The sequence below is a fragment of the Alligator mississippiensis genome, chromosome 11 (genome assembly GCF_030867095.1).
Source record: "Alligator mississippiensis isolate rAllMis1 chromosome 11, rAllMis1, whole genome shotgun sequence".
Classification (NCBI taxonomy): domain Eukaryota; kingdom Metazoa; phylum Chordata; order Crocodylia; family Alligatoridae; genus Alligator; species Alligator mississippiensis.
Genome location: NC_081834.1, coordinates 55,401,037 through 55,425,925, shown reverse-complemented (window position 1 = coordinate 55,425,925; position 24,889 = coordinate 55,401,037). Strand labels below are relative to the sequence as shown.

Genomic DNA, 24,889 nt, shown 5'->3' with positions numbered 1-24,889 from the left:
ATCGGCGAGGGACATCCATCAGAGGAGAGGCAGGAGACCTACGTACTGGAACCAAAGGGAGGAGTGCAGCATCACCAGGGCCTGTGAGCACCCGCCCAGCAGCGCTCCATCCCCCAGGGCAGGTGAGGGGCCTGCAGCACCGCGGGGGCTTCCTATCTCTGTGCAGGAAATGCAGAAATGGGCAGGAGATCCACTCCCTGCAATGTGGGCACGCAGCCCCTGGTGCTCCCTCACACCACTTCCAGCGGGGTTGGAGACATCTCCAGGTGCTGACACTCCCCACCCCTCCCCACTCAGCCAGTGCTGCCCAGGCTGAGCATGAAGGGAGCCCAAAGCTGTGATGCTGCTGGGCACCCACAGGACCCAGGGAAGGGGAGTCTGTGCTCCTCTTCTTGGTATTCCTGACAACCAGGGGCCTCAGCCCCTGGCTAGTCATGTGGGGTGAGAAGAGAGTGTAGCAGCAGGGAGCTGTGTGTCTAAACCAGCTGCAGGTCTTGCACCCTAAGCCCAGGGCTGTCCCCACCTGCCAACCCTAGTGCCAGGAAGGCTGTGGGCATGGCTCTAACCCAGGGTTCCCGTGCCTGTGTCTTGGATGAGCAGAGGAGGGGTTGGATGAGTGTGAATGCTTTGAAACCCAGTTCATGACTGCGCCTGTTCGGTGCCAGGATGGACAGGCTGCGGTGGTTGCTCAGGAAGAGGTCGGCCAAGGTGCTCTCCATGGGAGAAGAGAGCAGCAGGGAGCCTGGGCACGAGGATCGGGGCCCCACCTGCCGTGACGAGGAGGGGCCCATCAGGGCACGGAAGTGGCTGTGCCCCATCTGCTGCCAAAAACACCGGGACCTCCCAGTGGCAGGGGAAAGGAGGGAAAGAAATCAGGCACCTCCAAGTCCAGATGGAGGTGGCCATGGGTGCCACCGCCTGGGCAGGCGGGAGCCAGTGCCATTACAGCTCCCGGCACCTGAAGAGCCATGCAGCTCCCCTCCTGGGTCATCGGGCAGCCTGGAGCCCGGCCCTGCAGCCCCACAGCAGGAGGCAGCCCCCTGCCGAGCCAGGGACGAGGGCCCAGCCGCCCTGGGGCAGGAGCTGAGCCAGGCCCACAGCAGCCCCTGCTTCAGCCGCAGCTCCTCCTGGGATGACTGGCACACATCCCAGGAGTCCGGGAACACCAGCCCCAGCACCAGCTCCTCAGAGGAGGAGGTGGACCCTGAAAACTCCCCAGAGGCCAAAAGCACCAGCACGAGCAGTGGCTCCTCCTTGGAGGACACCGGTAGCTCAGAGGAGTCCAACACCACCACATCGACCAGCAGCTCCTGCTCGGAGGACTCCAGTACCTCCCTGGAGTCTGGGACCAGCCCAGCCCCCGGTCCCACCCGCACAGGTGAGGGGAGCCGCTGGGGCCGGAGGTCTCAGCACCTTTCACTATGCAAGGCCAGTTGGACCCTGCATGGAGCCGGGCAGAGGGATCCTGGCCAAGGTGAGTGGGCTGAGCCACACACCTCCCTGGCACGTCCTGGGGCAGACAGGGGACCTTAGTGCTGGTGAGGGGAGCACAACACCATGTCTTCCCCCAACACCCACTTCCCTTCCCCTCAGGGGCACACGAGTGACCCTCTCCCCTTTCCTCCCTGTGCAGTGATTCCCAGCCCGGCCAGTGAGGAGCTGGAGGAAGAGGAGGATGAAGAGGAGGAGGAGGAGGAAGATGGAAGGTCCCCAGAAGAAGCTGCCCTCCTCCTTGTGAAGAACCACCTGCAGGACCCAGGGGAGGTATGAAACTGCCCCAGCGGAGCCGGCACCCACTCAGTCCTCCATTCCCCCATGCGGCCCATGGCAGGAGGTCACCCCCTGGGACCCAGAGCCCGCAAGGGGACACACTCAGCCCAGGGGCGCTGCTCGAGGTGGGTGTTTGTGAAGCCCCAGCTGGGTCCCTCCCTCCACGGACACTGCCCTGCTCTTTACAACGCCTGCCCCGAGGAGATGCATCTCAGCACCGTGGGGGCAGAGGAGGCCTGAGTCCCACAGGGGGTTTGGGGAGGAGCAGGAGGCCCCTGGCTAAGAGCCTGCTTTAGCCCTGGTCTCGCTCCTGGTAGATGCCGGACGGGAAGGACAGGCAGCGCTTCCTGCTGGCGGTCATCAGCCTGACCATCGCTGTGGACCAGAGCAGAGCGGTGGCTGTGGAGCTGGAGGACCTGAAAGCAGCCGTGCTGGAGAGGGTCATGGTGAGCAGCACAGGACGGTGTGGAGAGAGGAAAGGAATGGAAATAGGGTCTCGTGAGGCCAGGAAGCAGGGGAGAGGTGGAGCAGGATGAGAGGGAGAAGGGCAGGCATGCCTGGGTCTGGGCGCTGGGCAATCCTGCATCTGGAGGGCAGGTGAGGGTGGGATCAGGAGAGGTTTGAGTGCCATGCTTGCAAGGCTGTGGGGGGGAGAGGGCCAGCCCAGCTGGGTGGGTGGGAGGGGGGTGGTTGGGATCCTGCTGCCTGCGCCTGCAGCACTGGGTGGTCTCCCATAGGGGAGGTGGCTGATCCTTACCTCCCCATCCCTTTTGGGGCTCACAGGACCTGATGGAGAACATCTCAGTGGAGGCTGACCGAAAACACATCCTGGCGTACAGCATAGATGCCATCCTCTGCCTCAGGTATGGGGACCTCTGCCCAACTATCCTCGCTCTGCCATGGGCCAGGGGGATCCCCACGGCTCAGCCCAGCTTCCCAGGCTGTTTCCTGCCACCCCAGTGCCACCGCCGCCCCGCATAGCTCAATCTGACGCAGGCTCCTCTCTCGTCACAGCGACCCGAAGCTCAGCCTGGAGCCAGCGCTGGAGTCGCGCCTCCTGCGGGCCGCCATAGAGAAGAGCTTCGTGGCCATAGGGCGTGAGACCCATCGCAACCAGGTAGGTCCCCCTGCCACTGCCATGTCCCACAAGCCACCCCCTGGCAGGAGAGGCCCCAGGCTCCGTGGCACTGACCCTTGGGTCTCCCTCCCCTTCCAGGTCATGCAGCAGCTGTACGAGGAGTACCTGGAGAGCCTCCTGTGCTGCATCTTGTCCAGCGCCCCCAGCCTGGCCAAGCTCTACTCCATCTGGGAGGTGAGTACCATGCAGAGGGGCTGGGCTCGGGCCGGGACAGCTCCTGCCTTCTGCACTGCACCAAGCCTCTCTCAAAGTGTAAGGACAATGGAGAAGTCTGAGCTTGAAACCCAGGCCCTGAGGAGGAGGATGCCAAGGCTGCTGAGTTAGGCAGGGCACGTGCTCATTGATCATAACATCTTCCTTCCACAGCACTTTACATCATGGATTGAGCCGTCGGATGCCCAGCACCGTGCACTGGGCATGAAGATGTTTACTGGTGTCATTGCCTTTGCTGTACAGCTCCTCCCACAGTTTGAGGTCAGTGAGCCCTGACCTCAGTGTCCTGGTGCCCTGCCATTGGGAGCGTGGGGTTAGAGCTGGACAAGGCTCTTCACTCCAAGGCCTCTGCTTCTGCCTCAGTGGTACCTCCTGGCTCTTTACGGGTCTCTTTTCCATGGCCTGCTCTGGGCATGGTCAGCCCTGGACACGGGGCCTACTAGCACTGGAGTATGAGGCACGGGGAATCATCCTGGGGCCCTGAGCAAGTCCCTGGGCTCCAGGTTCCCATGGGAAGAGAGGGGTGTCATGCTCTGGCACTGTGGTCTCTGCCTCCCTACCCTCCTGCTGGGTAATGGGGGGAGGTGGAGAGAGACAGCCGGGCCAAGGGAATGTAGTGGGGAAGAAAGGTGGGACATGCATGGATTCCTCGCTCCTCTCCCCATGCTTAGGGCTCCCCTGACATACCGGAGGTCGGAGACATGGCAGCCTGCCTGGGTCTGATGATCAACGACCCGAAGGAAACCATCAGCTGCAAGACCAGGGCGGGCATGTATTTGCTCGCTCAAATCTTCCTTCATCAGAGGGGTAAGGAGACCCAGGTGGAGTACAAGGCTCTGATGCCAATGGTTTCCCTCCAAAGGCCTGGTCCCAGGTGTGGGGCCAGACGCTGTGTCCCCCTCTGTCCATTCCCGACCTGGGAAATACTCTGGGTGTCTGTGTTAATGAACTTGTCCTTTCCACCTCAGCGCCCAGCTGTGGCCCTGCAGCCTGTGCTAATGCACCAGTCCTGGGTGTCCCATGCGGGCACCAGGGAGCCCATCCCAAGGCCCCCAGCCCAGACTGGTCCCAGGATGCCTGGTCCCGGCTGGCTTCTGCTGAACGATGCCCTCCCTGCTGGGGCCCTGCTCTTCACGCTGCCAAAAGGGCAGCCAGAGCCCCACTGGGTGGACAATTGAGCACTAAATCTAGGATGGCAGCTCAGAGCCACATGTCTCCACTTCTCCTAGGACAAGACATGCGAGGGGCAGAGGAGCTGCGGTGCAAGCACCAGATGGAGCAGAGCCAGGTCCAGAAGTACAGGGACCTGGCGAGAGTGGGAGAGGTGAGGATGATGTGATGAAGGGGTGCAGAGGAAGGCCTGATGCTTATGTCCAGATTGCAGGGGTCTTCCTGCGGTGGGTTACAGCCTTGCAAGTGCCCAGGGTGCCGTGGTGCCAGGCCCCAGAGATGTAGGGTTTCGGTGGGATGTGCCAAGCCTTGCATCTTTTTGTTCCAGGGCCTGAGAAAGATCTTGCTGGAGGAGCAGAGAAAATCTTTCCTGCAGAGGGCCCTTCATGCAGTTCACAGTGGACAGATGCACATCAGCCAAGCTGGGCTTGTCTTCCTGTATGCAATCCTGGGGGAAGCCAGCTGCTTGAAGGGACACAAGGTCAGCAGCCACGTTGGGAAGTGCGGGGAGGGTGGAGAGTGAGCTCAGGGACCCTCACCTCTGTCACATAAATTTGCTGTCATCCCATCCCCACTTGTTGCCTGGGGACAACATGGACCAGAGAGAAGTCACTGCACGCTGCAGTCTAAGCTCTAGGTCATGGTGGGGTCCATTTGCACCTCACAGACTAACTCAATTAATGACCTTCCCTTCTCTGGAAGGTGCAAATCTCCCTTTCCTTCTGAGCAAACTGGCATTTAGCAGAACAGGAGGCCTGCCAAGTGCCTTGGAGAAAGGAATGAATTCATCTGCCTGGGCAGGATGGTACCAGCCTGTCTCTTACAAGTCATGCCCCTCAGGGTCAAGATCTCTGGCCAGGCCTAAAGATACAGTGTGTGTCCCCTCTGGACAAACTTCCCCTTCCCAGCCTCCGGTCAGGAGTCCTTAGGAGCTCCCCAGAGCCCCACATGGCTACATTTCTCCTGCTGCCCCCGAGTCTGCTGGCGCAGAACAGGGAAGGGGACACCCCAGGCCAAGGCCAAGCTGCTGACCACTGATCCTGTATGCAACAGGCTAGACCCAGTCACTTTGGGGCCCAGATCCAGCCCACAGGCTGTAGAATGAGCATTTTGGATCCATCCCAATATACAGTCATTGAGGATCTCATGCCAAACATCTATTAAACGATTTTGTTTGGGAAGGTCCCTTCCAGTCCCTAAACTATGAAACTCTAAGCATGCTTAGGTATTGTCTCCTGCTGCATAATCATCCAGGGTCGCTTAATGATCTACAAAGCTCCTTCTGCACAACTCTCCTAGAAATGTTAAAAGACTGGGGACTGTCAAGGGTGGCGCTGGGGAGGTAGCTTATTTCAGACAGCTACATCTGACACAATGCTAACACAAATATCCACAAGAAGAAGTCAGCCCTCAGTTGAGGCTGAAGTGAAGCCTGAACATTTCTCACTTATGGGAGACAATCCCATCCTCTAATCAAAGCCACCCAGAGAAAGAGAGACATGGAAAAAGAAGATTAAATGCAATTAAAAAAAATAAAATTAAAAAAAATGAAATCTAAAATAAAATTTAAAAAATAGAACAAATAATTATAACTTTTATTTCTTCCTTCCTTTCCAAAGGTGTGATAGGGAGAATACAAATACACCTACCAGCAAGGGAGAGCCTGAAATGATTATCTTGCATCCAGCTGCCAGCAAGGTATCATTATCTATTGTTTACTTATATGGGAAACAATGGGCCTCTCTCTCTGCCTGGTCTCTCTGCTCAAGTGCAGCAGACAGGGCTCTTGGATCTAGTGATGATGCTATAATGATGCTTTCTGGATGCGGCATGCACCGGATGATATTATATGCATAGGACCTGATTACACTCCACTCTCTCTCTCTGCCTTGGCTAGTAAACCTTTAATTGCTTCTGTGACTCCCAGCAGTCATTAAAAGGGGGTTGGGATGTAGCCAAAGCCAGAGCAAACTCACCACAGAGAAGATCCTCCCTTGTCCCTACCAACTCACGGGGTACCTTTTCTTTCTGTGGCTGTTAGTTGTTCCTTCTCTCCAGACAAATCATTTCCCCACAACCACTAGGACCAGGGTGACTCCCTGGCCCTCGACACAAGCCTATATACTCAGAAACTCCACCTACTTCTGGTCACCCCATCCCTGCTTCTCAGGGCCGGATCCCCATTAACCAATCTATAGGCTTGCCTTTTTGCAGGCTCACTTCTGTGTGGCCACCTGCTTCCACTCAAGCTCCCTCTGCCCTGCCTCACAGCCACACTAGGCCTTCTGCAAGCTGCCCCTCTGCTCTGACTTGCAGCCCCTCAGTTTTGCTTCATGGCCAGTCTCTCTAGCAGGGGTAAGTTGCCTGTATTACTATAGAAGCAGCTTGCTGGAGCTGCTATTTACCTTATTGCCTGGACCCCAGACCTCATAGGTAGGTGGCCTGAAGCTTTTCTGTAGCCGTGGAGCTACTACTTTTCCTTCTGGGTTGCCCACTTCTCTCTTCTGGCCCCCTGTCACTGGCTGTCTCTCTCTCAGAGGGACAAGGCAATAGTCCTCTGTTACATCCCCCAAGGTCCTTTTCTGCAGTACTGGAGCTTAGTTCATAATTCCCTAGTCTCTCTTTGTACATGTAATTGCTCCATACCAAATGCAAGGTCTTTGCACTTGTCCTTATTGAACTGCATTTGATTCATTTTGGACTATGTCTCCAAGTTTATATCGATTATTTATCAAGGGTGGCTTCAATTCCACCCAACTAGGTGTCACCTGCAAATGGGCAGAGTGGGCACTCAATCCCATCTTCCACATCATTAATAAGGATATCAAACAATATCAGACCCCCGACAGACCTCTGGGGGAAACCAGCTTAGTACCTCATCCCAACTAGACGCCCCAACCCACTAACGACCGAGTATTCTTTGAATATGACTAAATAGCCAGTTCTATATCTGCTCTGCAGTATTACCATCGAGACAGCATTACCTTAGCTTACTCATGAGAATGTCATGGGAGACAGTTTCAAAAGTTTCCATGGAGACCCCAGCAGTACTGGGACCATGACAGCACAGGGGCAGAACTTGCATGGAGACCATGTCCTACAGCACTGGCAAGGTGTGTAGCAGGGCAGAGAGCTGGTCTGGGGCTGTGATCTTGCTGCAGTGAAAGCATGGTGTCGGGGCACAGCTGTGATACACTGCTCGCATGCCCCAGGCCGGGGTGTGCAGGCAACAGACTGTGGCTCTGTCCTAGCTCTGAACCATGCTGTCATCACTGTAAGATCCCAACCCTGGCCCTGGAGCAGTTCCCCATCCGGGAGCATGCCCTGCCAGCATTGCCGGGGCTGGTCTCTATAGAAATCCTGGCCCCGTGCTGTCACAGCCCCAGCCCCAGCCCCAGCGCTGCTCCAGGGAAATCGGATGCAATGATGTGGGCAGGAGCTGCTGGGAAATGGAGTCTGGCCACTGGCCAGATCCACCAATTTGCCCACCCCAGCTCTACATGGAGAGAAGCTAAACAGGAGACGCACACATCCCAACAGGGACATATTTCTGGGTCTTTCACATCAGACCTGGGAGCCCTGAGCACCAAAGCCATCTTTCTACTGACATGCTGGCCCTGCTCTTTGTCATCTTTCCTGGGGCCTTGACATCAACCCCAACTTCAAGTGGAGAAAGAGTTTTGCTTTCAAAGCTTCTTGAACCATGTACCTGACCACAATGGCCCTTTCCAATAAAACAGTACTAGATATTTTGTAATCAGCTCTACCTTGACACCCTGAGCTAAAAACACCAGATTTCTTTGGAGGGCTGGGGAACCCATGTTTTCCATAAGGGTAGATCATGTTTGCATCTTTCTTTCTTTGCAGGTCATGAATTTGTATTAGAAGCAGGAAGAGGAGATCAACAACAACACTTATTAGAAAAGAAAATTTGATATGAAATTTATTAGTCTAAAACTACTCTTAACTCCTACGCACTCATCCTACTCGGTGCCTGTGGTTCATTGTCTCTCCCTGCACGGCCTTCGAAGGATTATCCCTTCAGGGGGGAGCGCTAAGGCAGGCTGCTAACACAACAGATGCTGAAATGGACTGACTTTGCCCCGGTGCCTCAGAGGAAGGCGAAAAACCCCCAGATGATACTTGCACAGGTGAGGGGGAAAAAATTCCTTCCTGGCCCCAAATGGCGACTGGCAAAAGCCCTGAGGCAGGGGGTAACAAAATGCCACCCGCACAACACGAGCGTCCTCCATTAGGCAACCTGGGGACCACGAGCACATGGTGTCTGTGCTTTTGCGACCCTTGGCGTGGCAGGGCTGATGGATGAAGCTGTCGAACCCTTCACCCACGAGGGGCTTCTCAGGCTGCGTCTTTGGGGACAAGCTGAAGTCTAGGGAGGACCGCTGTGAGCGGGCGGATCTGCTCAGTCGGTGACTCTCGTGCGGTGGCTTCGGCACTGTTGCAGGATCTCTACACAGCCGCCAGGCTCCTGGTGAGGTGCTAGATGCCCTCATCGCTCATGGAGGGGCTCTTGTGCTCCTGATGGTTAGGAGCTCTCTCTGCACAGTGCGAGAAAAGGGAGCAAATGTTAAATATGGACATGGTCACACTGACACAAGGCCCTGCTCCGAGGAAACAGGGACTGAAAGCTTTCCCAGGACACAGAGACCACAATATGTGAATGAGGGAAAACAAAATAGTCCCCCCTTAGCTTTCAACATGGAAGCAGCTGAACACCTTCAGGCATCACAGCCCAACCAGATCTGAGCTGAGCTAGAAGCGCAGCATGGAAAACCCCAGCCGTGGAAAGGTGGACAGGTGGACGCGCGGGGAAGCAGCCTCCAGCCTGTCCTGGGGTTGTTTAGTGACTTGGGGGAGCTCCTTTGAGAAAGAGGGCGACACCTGCACCAGGCAGGTCCATCCACAGCCCCGGGGAGGGACGAGATTTGTGCACAGGCAGCAGGGCACGAGGCAAAGGATCCTGGCAGAGGCGGGAGGCAAGAGGATGGCCCACGGAGGATGGGCGGTGGGACAGGACTCGCCAGGGGCAGAGCAGACAAGTCCCCGCACATGGCAGGGAGCAGGTTTGGGTTAGTGGTGCGAGCCTCCCCCTCTCCCCCCACAAGACCTGCTTCCCCAGAGGCCCAGGGCACAGCACAGTACCTGCAGGAGGACCCGGGGGGCTGCTGGAGGGAGGAGAGGAGAGGAGAGGAGAGGAGAGGAGAGGGGGCCGGAGGAGCAGGCCAGCAGGCTGTGTCCTTGCAGCTCCTTGGGCAGCTCATGGCAGCACTTCATGAGGACCAGCTTCCTCACGATCCTGCCGGGGACTTCTTCCTCCTGCAGGGGCACAAGAGCCAGTCTGAGCCTCTGCTGCCCACATGAAGGACGGGGATGGTGGGACGGGTCAAGCCCCGGGACCCAATCTCCAAGACAGACTCTTCTCGGACCCCCGAGAGACCCCAGCCCAGTTCCCAGCCCACGGCAGCCGGAGCTACTGCCCCACTCCCCACCCACCTCCCTGGCACCTCCTCACCATGTGCCCACGTGGGGAAACCAAGACCCCACTCCAGCCTCCCCCACAACCCCAGCCAGCACTCGGCACATGAGGGCAGGGACTGGGCTGCAAGCAAGGGGTGTTGGCAGCAGCCCAGTGAAATGGGGGCAGGTTCCTGCAGGGACGTTTGTCTGAGAGTCGTGGGGAAGGCAGGGGGTGGCAGCTGGGGAGAAGGGGGCAGATGGCCAGTGCTGACTAGCTGAATACTCTGCTCTCCCTAGGGCAAGCACAGACCCAGGGGCAGCAGGGGAAATGCCCCCCAGCCTGTGATCCCAGGGCCCAGCCTTTCCATCTCTGCAGACAAATCCATCTTCAGCCTGCCGCCTGAGATTGGCCTGGCTCTGAGGAGGTGGAGGGGCAGGCCCATGGCCACGTCTGGGCCTTGGAGCAAGCTTCAGCCTCTGCTGATGTGACCTGGCGGTCACCAGATCTTGGACTTTCTATACAGAGCTCACGGATTCAGTTCACCTACATGGTACAAATCAACCCTGCCCTGTGCTACAGCTCACGCTCCCATAGCTAATGACCTCTCTCCACCCCTTGCGATGGGGGAGAGCGATAAGACATGGCACAGAGGCGAGGGGCCCTTTCTCAGTCCCCTGCACCTGAGGCGGCTGCTAACCTTGTCCCCGATCAGGAGGCTGGTCTCCCCCAGGATGGCATAGAGGAAGAGTAGCGCAGGTGTTTTAACGTGCATCCGCCCATGATGAATTGCCAGAATGGTCCGCTGCAGGAACGATCTTTTTTGCTCCTCGGACAAGATCTCTCTCAGCACCTGAAAGCAAGAGGGCGCAAGGCTTGGTGCATCTCAGAGCCAGGCTCCATCTCTGGGACCTGGGACCATGGCGCTCTGCACGTTGCAAGGCTCTACCCTGCCGCAGGAAGATCTCTGCAAGCTGGAGAGAAGCAGCAGACCTTTCTCCACAGCCCAGCACACAGCCAGGCCAAAGAGACACAAGTCCAGCCCTGCAGCTTGGCAAGCACTGGGCGCAGCATCCTCACCTCTCCGACTCTTGCCAGGTCCCTGTAACACTGGACCTGGCTCGGCTCCAGAGGGCACTCGCCGAACATCTCGTCCGCCCCGCGCATGTCTTGGCCTGTGACAAGTGGAGACATGAGGCTCTTAGCTGCCATCCTAGCTTTGGATCAGGGTTTGCGGGGGCGGGCACCATTTCCATCGTGGTCCAGCGCTTTGGACGGGTCTCCTTACCCCTCTGGTGCAGGAGGATTCGAGTGAGCCAGTACAAACTCTCCACGGCGTCGCAGCCGATGGTCTCCTCTGGGTCACTGATGGACAGACCCAGGCGCGCTGCCATGTCCCCCACCTCAGGCACGTCAGGGGAGCCCTAAGCAGAGGCAGAGGAGGGGGGGGTCCATGCCTGTCCTACCTTCCCAAACCTGCAGGTTCCCCAAGGCCATCTCCCTCGCTCCATCTCCCCCCACCACCATCACAAAGCAGGAGGGGGCCAGAGATCATGGCGCCAGGGCATGAAATCCTTCTGTTCCCACAGGAACCTGGAGCCGGGGCACCGGGTCAGCACCCCAGCATGATTCCCTGTGCCTGCTGCTCCGGGGCTACAAAGGTCCCAGGACCCCGGGGGGTGGGGGGTAGGCCAGTGCGCCCAGGGCAGGCCATGGAAAAGAGACCCAAAGAAGAGAGCTGGGGTGCACCGATGAGACAGAAGCAGAGCCCTGGAGTGAAGCTCAGGTCCCAGCTCTGACTCCTCTCTCCCAGGAGGGTCCTGACAACGGCAGGGGACCAGGGCACTGGGCTCGGGGCTCACTGACCTCAAAGTGTGGGAGCAGGAGGACAGCAAAGGACATGAGGGTGGTGCTTGACCTCATGCCCAGGGCTCGGTGCTGGGCATCCACCGCCTCCATCCAGAATGTGAATTGCTGCGGGAGGAAGACATCAAGATCAGCGGGCACATGCCCCTGCTGTACAGACCAGCCATGTCTGCTGACTCCTCCTCGGGGCCAAGGCTTGGAGCTGGGCCTTCATCCCCTGCCTTACAGCTCCAAAGGCATTGAGAGAGGCTCGTGCAGGTCACGGAGCTGCAGGCCACCCCTCCCCGAGCCCAGCCCCTCTCTATCCTGCTCACCTCCCACAAGAAATTCAGCCTGTCCAGGCTGGGGGCGCTGGACAGCAGGCACCACAGCAGGCCCTCCAGGTTGCCCATGTGCATCCTCTGCATGACCAGAAAGGGGAGGGAGAGCCCAGGGTCAGTGCCAGGCAGCTTGTGCCCGCACCTGCCAGGGGCTGGCTTGTGGGACAGGGCAGGGGCAGGGGCACCTACCAGGTTGCTGATGTTGTTGCGCCCTATGGCCCCAAAAGTCTTGGATGCTGCAGCTCGCAGGAGGCGCGACTGCAGGAAGGGGTCCAGGCACATCTCCAGGTCGCTGTCAGGAGACAGGAGCCTGTGTGACGCTGAGCTGTGAGGGGCGGGGGTGCCACTGGGGTTGGCAGGAAGAGCCAGGAAACCTGGGCCTGAGCAGCGGGGATCCCGCTGGCCCATGGCAGAGCTAGGCCAGTCAGGCAGAGGTCCTGGTACCTGAGGCACCAGATGGCAGCTATGATGTCTGGGATGGTGTTTCCTAGATAGTCTTCCCTGGGGACATCCTCCATCAGCTCCTGCGAGACCCAAAGGGAAGGGCGAGGTTACGGCCCCACAGGCCACAGCCCCGTCCCACACGGGAGACCACCCGGTGCTGCAGGCACAGGCACCAGGATCCGCCCATTGGGGTGCCTCACACATCCCCCTGCCCCCCACCCACTGGGCTGGTCCTCCCCCTCGCATGGCCACTCAGACATGTCACTCGAACCATCCCCTTGCTCCCTGATCAAGCCCTCATCTGCCCTCCACACACACCATTCCCCCCGGCCTGTCCCAGGATTTCCCGTCTCTGCTGCCCACCAGCGCGCCTGCCCTTCTTCTCTCCCCGCTCCAGCTCCATCTCTCCCCTCCACCCTGGACTCAAGAAACTCTTTCCCCTCTCTTCCCCTTTCCCCAAACCATGCCGTGCTACCTCCTACTCACCACGATCTTGTGTGGCACGGACGCTTTCCACCCCTGCAGCTCCACTGCCTCGTGTCCCCTCTGCTGCACGGCTGCCTGCAGGGTGAGGAGCTCCTGCAGCAGGCACTGCCCATCCTTCCTGTGCTGCATCTACCAGGAGCGGGACCAGGGTAAAGGGAGGCTCTGAGCCAGGGACCTCCCTGTCCTCCCCAAATCCGCTGTGGGGCTCAGGTCTCTTGGGACCCCCACGGTGCTGACATGAGTCTCCCCCTGGGCAGGCGCAGGGAGGAGCATGGCAGTGTCTGTGGCGGGAGGGCACCCAGGTGGGGCTTCACAAAGGCACCCACCTCGAGCACTGCCCGCGGGTGCAGAGCGTCTCTGCTTGTCATCTCCGGTCAGCAGGATGGGCTCCCCAGGGAGGGAACAGAGGACTGAGCGGGTTTCCTACCTTCCTGCGTTCCTGGAGGCGCTGGGTGACACTTAGCACAGCTCCCTCCTGCGTCCCCTGATCTTCCTTCTCCTGCTCTTCCTCGTCCTGCACCTTCTCTATGGCCGGACTGGCAATCACTGCAGCAGGAAGGAAAGTGGGGAGGGTGAGTCCTTTGCCCCCCAGAGTAAGAAACGTGAGCTGTGGGGGGCAGAGATGGAGTCGCGCTCCCTTCGCCAGCTGAGAGCAGACTGGACTGTCCCTGCTGCCCTGGGAGGTCCCTGTCCCCACCACAAGCGACTCTGCCTCCCCCTTCACCCACCCCCACCAAGGCCACCCCTGCGCAGGGACCTGGAGGTCATGCAGCTCAGCCCCCTCGCCTTGGCCAGGATCCCCCTGCCCAGCCCTGCGCAGGGTCTGACTTGCCCCCTGGAGCGAATGGCCCTGAGACTTGGTGGCCCCCAGCGCGTCTCCTCACCGGTGTGGCTGGCGCCAGGGGCCGGGGGGCTCGCGGACCCCAGGGAACTGTGCGAGTCTGCCGAGGAGGAGCTGCAGCTCAGGCTGGGGCTGGTGCAGGACGGGCTCAGCTCCTGCCCCATGGAGGCTGGGCCCTCCTCCGCGCCTCTGCAGGGGGCTGCCTGAGCATGCGGGGCTGCAGGGCCGGGCTCCAGGCTGCTCGGTGCCCTGGGCGGGAGGCTGCATGGCTCTTCTGCCCGGTGCTCCTCTCCTCCGGGCTCCCGCCTGCCCGGGCGCACCCAGGGCCACCTCCACTGGCACCTGGAGGTGGTGGGCTGCTTCAAAGGATCTCTGGCGCTGGGAAGTGCTGGTTTTTTATGCCAGCACATGGAGCACAGCCACGTCCTCGCCTGGATGGGCCCCTCCTCTTCACGCCTGGGGGGGCCCAGATGTTCCTGCCCAGGCCCCCTGCTGTGATCTTCTGGCACAAAGCCCACCTTGGCGGTCCTCCTTCTCAGCACCCGCCTCAGCCTGTCCATCCTGGCACCGAGCAGGAGCAGGCATCAGCTGGCCTTCAAGGCACCCCTGCACACACGTCTCCCCCGACCCTCCTGCTCTCCAGGAGACAGGCAGGTGTGCCCTGTATTTCCCCCATGACACCAGTATCCTTATCACTTGGGGATCATGGACAGGAAAAGCCCTGGGCTCGGGGTGAATGACCGGCAGGCAGCTGGTTTGGACACAGCTCCCTGCTGCTGCCTCCACCTCTGGCTCCATGTGACTGGCTGTGGGCTGAAGCCCCTGGGAGTCCAGGCAGAGGAGGGCAGGGGCCCCTTCCCTGTGACCCGTGATGCCCATCAGCGCCACAGCTTCGGGCTCCCTGCCCACTCGGGCTGGGCGGCACTGGCTGAGCTGGGAGGGGTGGGAGCTTCTGTACCTGGGGATGTTTCCAACCCCATGGAGCTGGTGGGAGAGAGCATCGGGGTGCGGTCACCACCTTGGAGCGGGGTGGATTTTCCTCCCCTTTCTGCAGTCGCCTGCACAGACACGGGAAAACTGCTGGCCCCTCACCTGCCCGGGGGGATGGTGCGCTGCTGGGCAGGTGCTCAAAGGCCCTCGGGACGCCGCGCACTCCTCCCTCTGGTCCGGTACCGAGGCCTCCTGCCTCGCCTCTGGGGAATGTCCCTCGCCGCCTGGATCCGCAGTCACTGCCTTCCCAAGGTGATAACGCCTGCCCCTGAAAGGGACTATAGCATCCACTCTGAAGCTATCTTCTTGTATAATCTCTTCCCCTATAACAGATCTGCACCTATCCTGCCCCCCACCCCTTTCCCTCTCTTGTTCTGTCCCCTCCAGGAGTCCTGTCCCCCCAGACCTTCCCTTTCAGGCCCTTCTCGGCCATTAAAGGAAACTCTGGCTGCCCTCTGGCACTTCTTTTCCACACCAGGACTGCTATTGCCTTCTCCCTGGACCTTGTCTTCATGTCTTTCACGATGCAGGAGAGCCCGACTCCCCTGCTCTGCAGAAACAAAAACCATGGCCCTCAATATAATGGAAGAGGAACCAGTGTTTTAATCGACACTGGCTGTGCACTGCACTCCAGCCATCCTGGCAGGGACAGCAACCCGGGCCCGGGACTGGTTTTGAAGCCTTCTGACACCCGTGCAGGAGAAGATGGTCTAAGGAGGCGATAAAAGACACACAAGGTTAGAGCGCAAACATTTCTTATCTCGGCCTCGGCAGGGGGTGTCCTGCAGAGCCTGCCCGGCTCCTGCCTCCTGCACACCGAGCTGGCAGGGAGCATTACTCAGCCCCTCGCTCCAAAGGCAGGGTCTTGTCGGCTCCGTCTCCTTCTGCACTTTTTTCCGAACACAGGCACAAGCCTGGAAGCAGAAGAGACCCTCACTCCCCTCCCAGATCTCCCGCTGCCGCAGCCTCCAGCAGCACTGCCTGAGGACCTCGTCCTTACCTGCTCACTCCTGGGTGAGAGATCCAAGAGCGAGATCCTCCCCGACCTTGGCTCTCCCGTCGCTCTCCAGACGATGCGTGTCGATCACTGAAAGAAAGAAGATGGAAATTTAAATGTGCAGAAAATACTTGTGCCCCTGGACTGTCATTTCAACGACAAAATGAATCCTCAGGCGTTGGAAGTGATGTGGGTTTGTGCTCCAATTCTGTGCTTCTTGAAAAGAGGGGAGACCCCACGTCTAGGTGCCTGCGGTGCGGTCACTCAGCTGGGCAAGGCTCCGCTTCCTCGCTCCGGGCTTTACACAGGAGCAAACCAGCCCCGAGAAAGGCACTGACCAGATGCCCACTGTTGACAACCTGCAGGACTGGGCACCACTGCCCTTCCCGGTGCCATTGCTGGTGGGGCTGGTGCAAATGTCACCCCGTTGGGCTGCGTCCCCCTGGCACACCTCGTCATGGGGCAGGAGGGTGCCGGCCTCGTGACTCTTTGACGTCTGGCTCCAACACCCCCCTGGGGCAAGAGGCCTCGTCTCAACACCCACGTTGCCCTCAGCCAGGGGCAGAATGGGGGCAGCGGTCTCCGCAGCCGACTTACCCGTCTGTGCAGACCCCGGGCGCCCGGCAGCACCGCTCCAGCCTCCGCCGGCAACTGCCCGGAATCCCGCGGTGCTGCGATGGTACGAACGCTGCCGCGGCAACGCCCGGGGACCAGCTCCATCGCCCCCCACCCCGCACCCAGCACCGCAGCCCCCAAACAGCACCCCACGTCCAGCCTGGAGAGCTGGCACTGCCTGAACCCCACTGGGCACCAGAAACCCTTCCACCCCCAACGTCTGACCCCATGGCTAAGAGCCCTCCCGCCCCAGCCCCCATGTGGGGTGCCCCAAGCTCCAGCCCATTTACTACTATCACCGACTGCCGTACTCGCCTGTGCCCCAAACACAGTGCCCACAGTCCTACCACATAAACCAGAAAGGCAGCTCCATCCCTGCCCATTCCCTAACCCTAATCCTTACCCTCAACGGAGCTGGAACAGCCCAATGCCAGGCCGCAGGAAGGGACCACGAGCAGCCTGAGCACAGGCACTACATTGAAGTGCCTGAAACCCACAGCCCTAAGTTGAGTCAGGAGATCCTTAGCTGCCTCAATCCACGGTGGAGTCAGAGGAACCATCAAACCCACACGCCTGACCCCATCTCTGGGAGTCCTCCCACCCACAGCCCTGCACGGGTGCTCCCCGGCTCCATCCCACTCACTACGAACATGGACTGCCCGATACATAGCTTCGACAGCCCTGCCGCCCCAACTGCACAGACGGCTCGAGTCCTTGCCTGCTCTCTCATGCGACCCGTAGCCCTAGCTCAGGCTGCTGAAGTCCTAGGTGCTACCCCTGTGTAGACATTAAAACTGCTTTAGCCTGGGGAGGGGTAGCAATCCTGGGCCAGCAGTGTGGAGATCAAGATGGGCAGCAAAACTGTTGGAGAAGCAGGGCCTGTTAGCTACCCCCTAAGTGACATGCTGGGGTCACAGAGAAAGATTAACAAAGCAAGTCTCTTGGTATCTGAGAGCCCGATCTCTTGCCTTGGTGAGTCTTGAGCCAGACCCTCAAGTGTTCACCTTCTACACTCAGCTGAGGAGCCAAGGCATGAACAAGCCCCGCAGACTCAATCCTTTAAGAAAGGAAGCATTTTCCGGTTGTGTTGAGTGTCTATGAGGTGGGCAGGACGCAGACACTATGTTAACTGTGTTGTATGTATTTTGCTGAGTGAAAGCTTCAGTTCCCAGGGACTTTGTTGTCAACACTGAGATTTCTTTACTAAGAAATGATCAGGCAAATCACTGAAAGAGAAAGGTCATTTCAAAAGCGTCTACAGCACTTCCCTATCCTTGACCTCTTACCTCTGACACTTGTGTCATCCCCAGTCTACTACCCCTGTCCTTTTGTCCTGGTTCCTGCCCATTTCCCTACCCCAAAGCCTTGCTTCACTATGGTTCTGGCTGGGCCTGGGAGCAGATATACAGAATGACCATCACAGGGGATGTCTCCGTGGTTTTTCCATCCCGACCAAAACTGGCACTCCACAGGGGATGGTGTTTCCCACAGCACATCTAGCCCCTTAGAAGCACCCACACAAGAACAAAGGTCTGTGGATGCACCTCACCTCTCCCACTGAAGCGCATGGGGAAAAAAATGATCTTGGATGACTTCCTTTTCTCCAGCAGTTAACTTCCAGGCTCAGCTTAACAGCTGCCCAATCTGAGACATTTTTTTTCTTTAGGAGCCCAGTTGGAATTGGTTTCTATAACCATCCAGCCACCCTGGCCTCATTTCTCGTATTCGACTCACAAGCTCTTTTCCAGCAGCCTGCAGTAAACTCCCTGGCTTTACTCGGGCATTCACTTCTCCTCCCACCAAAGACCCAGCGTCACCTGCGGCAGACTCCAAGCACACCTCAGTGCACACAAACCTCCCACCTCTCATTAAAAAATAATCAACCGTTCAGAGCGACTCAGAGTTCCTTAAGCAAGGCTGGGAAGACCATGCTTCCCCAGGTGGGAGTCTAAAGCAATCCATCACAGTGGCCATAAGAGAAACTGTCCGTGGCATATACCAACCTGACCCTGTTGGGTGAGCTCTGAGGCTATCATTCTCCGCCAACCTCCTCCCGGTAGCAAATCAGATGACGGAGGAAATGAGAAATGGTTGATTTGCTTTTGCCACAGCTCCTTCTGAACCCACTGGGTTATTTGTTCTAGCCATTAAGCCTGCAAATGTAATGAGTATCAATTTCAGCTGCTTCATTAGTTTGGCCATGTTCCATCCCCTGCTCTGTTCTCACCTTGCTTGTGGTTTCATTTCCCATCTTTCTTCCCTCCTTCCAGCTTCCTCCTCCCACTACTACTAGCTCCTTGCTTAAGCAATGTTTCATTAACTAATTAGCACTATTACCAGAGGGTCACATATCCTGCTTGGGGTGAAGCATAGTCATTCAGGGGCACATTCATTAAGCTGCTGTTCAATACACACACCTGGGCGACAGTTCTAGCTACCCTCCCTCCCAACCTACTGGACATACCATGGATTGCAATGGAAGCTTCTCATGCCTGTGGGTAGTGCCTTGCAAGACTCAGGCTGCAGCCTAGAGGGAAAGTTGTGAGTTCCCTATTATCCGCTCTTTCCCCCTGACTGCCTTTAGGCCTTTGCGAGATTCAGAAGGGTGAGAATAAGAAGCAAGGAAGGGGAGAGAAGTCCACAAGTCCTTCCACCAAACCAGCAACCATGCTGCCAGCCAAGTATGTGGCAAAAAGTGTGCAAGGACAGGGAATTTAATGTGCACTTGCTCACAGGGATGTGCTCACTCGTCCCTCCAGAAGGGACCTGGCTCTTGTGGATCTCAGATACTTGCTATGAGCTTGTCCAAGAGGGACTCTATTGTCCCTGGTTTAGGGTTTAATCCTGCACCATTACATGAATCAATAAGAGTTTTGTCAGTGATTTCAGTGGGAGAAAAGATCAGGCTCTCCAGGGCTACATGGCAATGACTGTGGCTGTTCCACGGGAATTACAACAGTTTACTACTACTCTCAATTTAAGGGCGTCTTCTCAGTTCAAACTGAAGACCCTGTGTGCGTGGCCTTAACACATTAGACCAGGGGTGGGCAAAATATATCCTGTGGGCTGGATCCAGCCCACCAAAGGATTTTATCTAGCCTGCGGCGGGTTCCTCTGCCCTGCCTGGCCCAGACACAGGGGGCTGCCTGGATGTGCTGTGTGCAGTCCTGCCATCTCTGGGCGCACAGCAGGGTTGGGACAGCACAGCGGCTGGACTCCAATTCTCAGCAGCCCCAGAGGTAGCAGCAGCCAGGAGCTCCTCCTGGCTGCTGCTGCCAGTGTTACCGCTGCCACCAGCCCCAGCCCTGCTGCCTGGGCACCCCAGCCCATCCACCCTGCACCCACTGCTGGGGGAACCAGAGGGTAGGCACAATCTCCATTGAGACTGGCCTGGGACCCCCGTGGGCAAAGCACACTTCACTGGGCAGATGGGATGGGGCTGCAGGCGAGTGGGGAGCAGCATCTGGGAGTGGGATGGGCAGGCAAGGCCAGGATCATGGGGAGGTGACAGCTCGGAGCCAGGGCCTGGGACAGAGCTGGCTACCATGCTCCCCGTGCATCCCTGTATGCAGGGAGTGGATTGCACTGCAGCTCTGCCCCAAGCTGTCACCACCTCACAATCTCAGCCCTGGCTCCACCTGCCCATCCTGCTCCCCTATGCTGCTTCACGTCCACCTGTGGCCCCATCCCACCCGCCCATCTGAGCATGCCCTGCCCACAGGGGGCCTGGACTGGTCTCCAGAGAGACCCTGCTTGTTCCATCTGGTGCCCCAAGATTGATCTAGTAATCTGCCACTTGGGGAGTTTTGGTGAGCTGCTGTGGGGCAGGGGAGGGGGGTGCTGACCCTGCTTGCAACAGCTCACCACTACTCCCAAAGTGGCCCTCCAGCCCAAAGAATTTTCCACCCCTAAGGTATTAGTCTCAAAGGCTGGAGTCACATGTTCAACTTAACACATGATCTTAGCCCACAAGAAGCCTATTAAACACAGATAAAACACAAGCAGATGCACGTTCAAGCAGTTTAGCATGTGTTAAGTGCCCTCACACCATTGGAAAGTTGTTCTCTTTCAGGCCAGGGTTATCTCCTTACACTACAAACTTTAATACTGAACTTTAATACCGCAGGCCACTGCATTCCAATGATTTGCAACTGCTGCAAGTGAATGTGTGACAGGGCCCAAAGTGCAACCCTGCCTTATGTGACTTTCCCGCTAACACGACCAACTAACTCTACACAAATGAGGATCCTGCTGGAACAATTTTCAATCACTAATGGAACTATTCAGATGATGGTTTATTTCTCCATTGAAAAAAAAATGCTTATCAAACAGACCAATACTTCTCTGAGTCAGGCTGAATTCTTCCAATTATCCCCATTGGGGGAAAATAAAAGAATTTATTTTAAAAGGCAAAGGTTCAGATTTTTTTTTACTGCAAAAGCAATATTTCTCTTTGCAATTTACTGCTATTTATTTAAAACACAATATCCCAAAAAGAAACAAAGCTTTTAGTTCCATCTAAAATGACAGATTTCCCTCCTAGTGATTTGGGCTAGCTGGACAACTGAACAACTGGTTCTTCGCACTACGAGAGTCAAGTATATTTGCACGTGATCTCTTTTATTGGAGCAACTGGATGGTTGCAAGAGACAAGCTTTTGAATGCCATGCATAGACCTAAAGAAGAATGCATAGCATCGGAAAACTTGTCTATCCCGATCATGCAGTTGTACTAATAAAAGACATCACCCACAAAAATCCTTCCCTCTTGCACATTTCCTGGACCATCATGGCTACAGCATCACTTCTTCTTCGCACTACTGTATTCTCAGCACAGGAAAAAGTCTGGGAAAAGCCATTTTCTAAGAGTCCCAGAGCATTAATGCAGCTCATTTCTGTCATTGTAAGATCCTTGGTAAAGCAACTGTCCATCCTTCTGTGTCTTGTACAGCACTGCACACATGGCTGGTGCTTAACAAAAATAATTAGTGGTAATTCTATTCTGTTTTCAGGGAGGTGGAGATAATCACTGAATTATTGGGTCCTATTATTAGCACCAAGTTCACACTGAGGTGCAAAGGAAGTGTTTCTGCTGTGCGTACATAAGCGCACGGAAAAGCATTTGCAAAAACTCAACGAATTTGAATAAATGAATACAATTAAATCAAATGACTCCCTAATGAGCATTTTTCCCTCTTCAAGGGAGTGAGGAGGAGCAGGTGAGGCCATGAGGGGAGCACAATGCTGTGTTTTCTTTGTGGCTTCCCCAGAGATTGGGCCCAAAATAGATATGAAAGCCGTGAAGGCTTTGCTGCTGTACTCATTGTCTAGGCTGCCCCTCCAGCCCTCTGCCCACAACCCACCTTTGTGCTCTCCCTTCTCTCTTTAGGGACTCCCTGCAACTCCCCCTATAGAGCCAGGGGCTTTATATACCTCCCTAACCTCTCTTTTTGAAGCCCAGCACATGCTTCCCTACAGTGCCAGGACTTACGTGCCCTTCAATTTTTTCTTGCCCCTTGTCCTCATGCCAAGAGTTTTTGTGCCCCTCCAAACCCTGTTCCCCACACCAGCTCTACATTACCTTCCCATATACCAAAGGCTCTATGTGCTCCATTTACCCTCTCCTCCTACTCCCGTTTCACCTCTCATGCCACAGCTGTGTATATGCCCCCATGCTCCTTTTCTTCTTCCCTCATATCAAAGGCTGTGTGTTGACTCTCATTCTGCCTCTCCTCTTCAGCCCATAACAGGAGTTCTGTGAACCATCTGCGTCACCTCTCTTCTAACCTTACCCTCCTACCCCCAGCCATTTTCCTCTTTTTTATCTTGCAGAAAAGAGGACCAGCATGCTAGACTCTTGAGAGGAAAGGCAGATCTGAGATGGTTTGGGTATTTTTTGGAAGCCATTAAAGGATACCAACTGAATCTTTGAATATGCAACTCTAGTATCAGGAGTCCTGCATGCCTTTCCCCCTTTTTTGCTTTCCTCTTTTCATCAAATTCAAGGGGGTTTTGGATCCCAATACCTAGGACACTCCTTGACATTTTGGAATTCAACTGGATGCAGCATCCAAGAGTTAACATGTTCTGGCCAAATAGAAATGCCATCAAGTTGACTGGAGGTTAGCCAACAAATGCTCACAAATATTGCGAGGTGTTCATTGCTTCTGATACAAGGATACCTGAGTATAAAAAATGCCTGGTATAACTTTGATTTGTCCAAAGTATTTTATGCTGGGATTTTCTAAGAAAACAAGGACGTTAGGCAGAAAAATCCTATGGAGTTTTCAGTTGGGGTTAGGCACTTAAAAGTTATGGGTCCCTTTCTACACGTTCCCCTCTGCCCTTAATCTTTTGATCTCTGCAGTAAAGTTGCAGAGCTAGAACTTTTGCTACAGGAATAGACAAAGAGAGCAATTATTCCCATTCAAATCAGACCTGGTAAAATACCTGAATTCTCCTCTACTGTCATGGAAGCCACCTCACCCATTCATTCCATAGAGAAACATGTACTTACTAAGTGTTCAAATGTGTCAACGAATCTGCCCATTCTGCTGGCAATTTTCAGTAAATTAAAATAATTGCTAGTATTGTGAATACATTTATTTCTGAAATGATTAAATTACTAAGCAATTTAATTGCCTACATTTTTTAAGGTAATTTAAAATAACTAGTCATGTGAGTAATCGGGTAGTATGTTATTGAACTCCTGGGTGATTTAGCATAGTCAAATTTATGAAGCAAACATTCTCTAAACCCATGAACTGATTTGCTAGTTCAGAGTGGAAGAATGAGCTTGAGCACGGATAGTTTGTAAAATGGAGTGAATGGAACATTACATTTATATACGCGTGTGTGCGCATTTGCATGTGAAAAATGCAGTGACGTTAAGTCCGAGCACAGAGACTGATCTTAGCTAGTTTTAAACACAGCAGCGCAAAATAAAGTCCTGCCATGATTTCAAACTCCTTCGCCTTGGTTATGGTTAACGAGTCTGAAGGATGGCACTTAACATTTATTTCCCCTCTTGTCTAAACAGGATCCACAGTGTTTACATGTGCACAGGAACAGGAAATTACTAAAGTAAAATTCTTTCTGGTTTGCCCATCTAGCCCTGTCACTATCACAGGCCAAAGAGTTCAAAACAACTTTTGTGCATGTTCAAATATCCCCGACAGCTGTCCTGATTCAGCCCTGACTTCTGGCTGCTTGCCTGAATGGCCCAGGCTGGTGGCGGTCGACATGTAGACATCGCCGCCACTGTGTGTGCTGCATGCATGAGACGCTGAAATTCAGGACACTTGAGATATTTCTAAAAAAAGGATGAGATTTTTCAGCACTCACCTTTTCAAACACTCAGCCCTCAGATTCTTGAAACACTCAGTCTTCTTCACAATATTGTTTGCCTTTGTTACAGGAGGGCCAGCTGCAACTGGGGCACTATTGCTCTGGGCACTGTACAGACACTTGGTGGGGGACCATTTTGGGCTCCACGTCTTAGAGACAGGACAGACAAAAAGGAGAATTATTAAGCCACTTCTGTTAGAAATGGTGAAAAGAAGCACAGGGAGACTGGGAGATCTGTCCAAGGGAACAGAAAAAGCTATTGCCTGAGTGCAGAACTGGCTCCATGTGTCTTGTGACCCAGTCTAGTGACTTAACCACACAGCCACCTTTTCGCTCAGAGAGCCTAGATTAAATCAGAGAACTAAATCAATGCCATGACTGTGCCCCAAGCAACTTCATTCTCAGTATTTTCTCTCCACCCTCTTAGCTCTTATCTCCCTCCTCCATTCTTTTGTCTGCACATTGCCCTTTTAGACCTCAAACAGCACTAGATCTTTACTTATTTCCATATTTGTCTGAAAAGTGCTCCTCATTTTGCATGCACTATAGAAATCTCATCACGGTCACAAATACATTGTCTTCATTGCCACAATCATCAGCAACTGCATTTAAGACAGCCATAAGATTTAGAAAAAAAAAGAGCCTCCTGGCTAGGCTGAGATTTGTCAAACTGACAGAGCCTGAAATCTTGAGTTAGAAAAAACTCACAGGCATCTCTCACCTGAACCAGAGGCAGTATCCTGTCTGTAAGGGTTGTACTAGTTTTATGCTCTTCTAACCACTAGATGGTCTCAGCCAGCAGGTTTGAGCTCATTCTGCAGGGGACGTATTTGGTAGCCATGTTGATCTGAGACAAAAAAGAAATGCAAAACTCTAGAACTCTTGGTTCAGAGATGATACCTTTTATTAGACCAACTAAGAAATCACAAAAAAAATATCTTTTTCTCCAAGCTTTCAGGCTCACACACCCTTCATCAGGCTCAGGGTAAATTAAGGATGGTAAAAAAATCCCCATAGGTAGGAAATAAACTTCATTTTGGCACAGAGGAAGCTGAAGATGGAAGTCTATCCTTCTGGATCCATGAGAGTGTCTTTGTGGAGGGGATAGTATTCTATTTTATTCTATTCAGGTTCTCACTCTCATCACAGTAGTGTCCAAGCATCTATCAGTTGGGCATTAGATGACATGAGCAACAGCTACCACATGGTTTGGTCTT

At 55.3% G+C, this 24,889-nt stretch overlaps 2 protein-coding genes across 6 annotated transcripts; one reads left to right on the top strand and one right to left on the bottom strand.

Annotated features, from left to right (window-relative positions):
• Positions 1 to 1,444: 1,444 nt before the first annotated feature.
• LOC132243702 (uncharacterized) lies at positions 1,445 to 8,249 on the top strand. Its single transcript, XM_059714096.1, has 11 exons — positions 1,445 to 1,474; positions 2,088 to 2,216; positions 2,554 to 2,633; positions 2,785 to 2,887; positions 2,987 to 3,082; positions 3,275 to 3,382; positions 3,793 to 3,928; positions 4,351 to 4,445; positions 4,620 to 4,772; positions 5,911 to 5,989; positions 8,159 to 8,249. The coding sequence occupies exons 1-10, from the start codon at positions 1,445 to 1,447 to the stop codon at positions 5,914 to 5,916; spliced, it is 936 nt and encodes a 311-aa protein (XP_059570079.1). The 3' UTR covers positions 5,917 to 5,989; positions 8,159 to 8,249.
• Positions 8,217 to 24,494, bottom strand: LOC132244117 (uncharacterized). 5 transcript variants are annotated; one of them, XM_059715123.1, is made up of 16 exons: positions 24,394 to 24,494; positions 23,670 to 23,821; positions 18,330 to 18,479; positions 14,817 to 15,801; positions 13,768 to 14,285; positions 13,311 to 13,429; positions 12,884 to 13,012; positions 12,398 to 12,477; positions 12,143 to 12,245; positions 11,948 to 12,034; positions 11,634 to 11,741; positions 11,056 to 11,191; positions 10,848 to 10,942; positions 10,468 to 10,620; positions 9,455 to 9,628; positions 8,217 to 8,850 (listed from the first exon to the last, which is right to left on the bottom strand). In XM_059715123.1, the coding sequence occupies exons 5-16, from the start codon at positions 14,282 to 14,284 to the stop codon at positions 8,809 to 8,811; spliced, it is 1,743 nt and encodes a 580-aa protein (XP_059571106.1). In that variant the 5' UTR covers position 14,285; positions 14,817 to 15,801; positions 18,330 to 18,479; positions 23,670 to 23,821; positions 24,394 to 24,494; the 3' UTR covers positions 8,217 to 8,808. The 5 variants fall into 5 exon arrangements, with proteins under 5 accessions (XP_059571106.1, XP_059571109.1, XP_059571105.1 ...); XM_059715126.1 differs by lacking the exon at positions 24,394 to 24,494 and having other exon boundaries at positions 14,817 to 15,424; positions 15,715 to 15,801; positions 23,670 to 23,952; XM_059715122.1 differs by lacking the exon at positions 24,394 to 24,494 and having other exon boundaries at positions 23,670 to 23,952.
• Between the last annotated feature and the right edge of the window lie 395 nt (positions 24,495 to 24,889).

Excerpts from the sequence above, each read along its gene's own strand:
- LOC132244117 (XM_059715123.1), bottom strand. The coding sequence starts at position 14,284 with ATGGACAGGCTGAGGCGGGTGCTGAGAAGGAGGACCGCCAAGGTGGGC. Across the intron at positions 11,742-11,947 it reads GGCTGAATTTCTTGTGGGAG|CAATTCACATTCTGGATGGA; the intron begins GTGAGCAGGATA and ends TTCCTCCCGCAG. Across the intron at positions 10,943-11,055 it reads AATCCTCCTGCACCAGAGGG|GCCAAGACATGCGCGGGGCG; the intron begins GTAAGGAGACCC and ends CACTTGTCACAG.
- LOC132243702 (XM_059714096.1), top strand. The coding sequence starts at position 1,445 with ATGGAGCCGGGCAGAGGGATCCTGGCCAAG. Across the intron at positions 1,475-2,087 it reads GCAGAGGGATCCTGGCCAAG|ATGCCGGACGGGAAGGACAG; the intron begins GTGAGTGGGCTG and ends CGCTCCTGGTAG. Across the intron at positions 2,888-2,986 it reads GTGAGACCCATCGCAACCAG|GTCATGCAGCAGCTGTACGA; the intron begins GTAGGTCCCCCT and ends CTCCCCTTCCAG.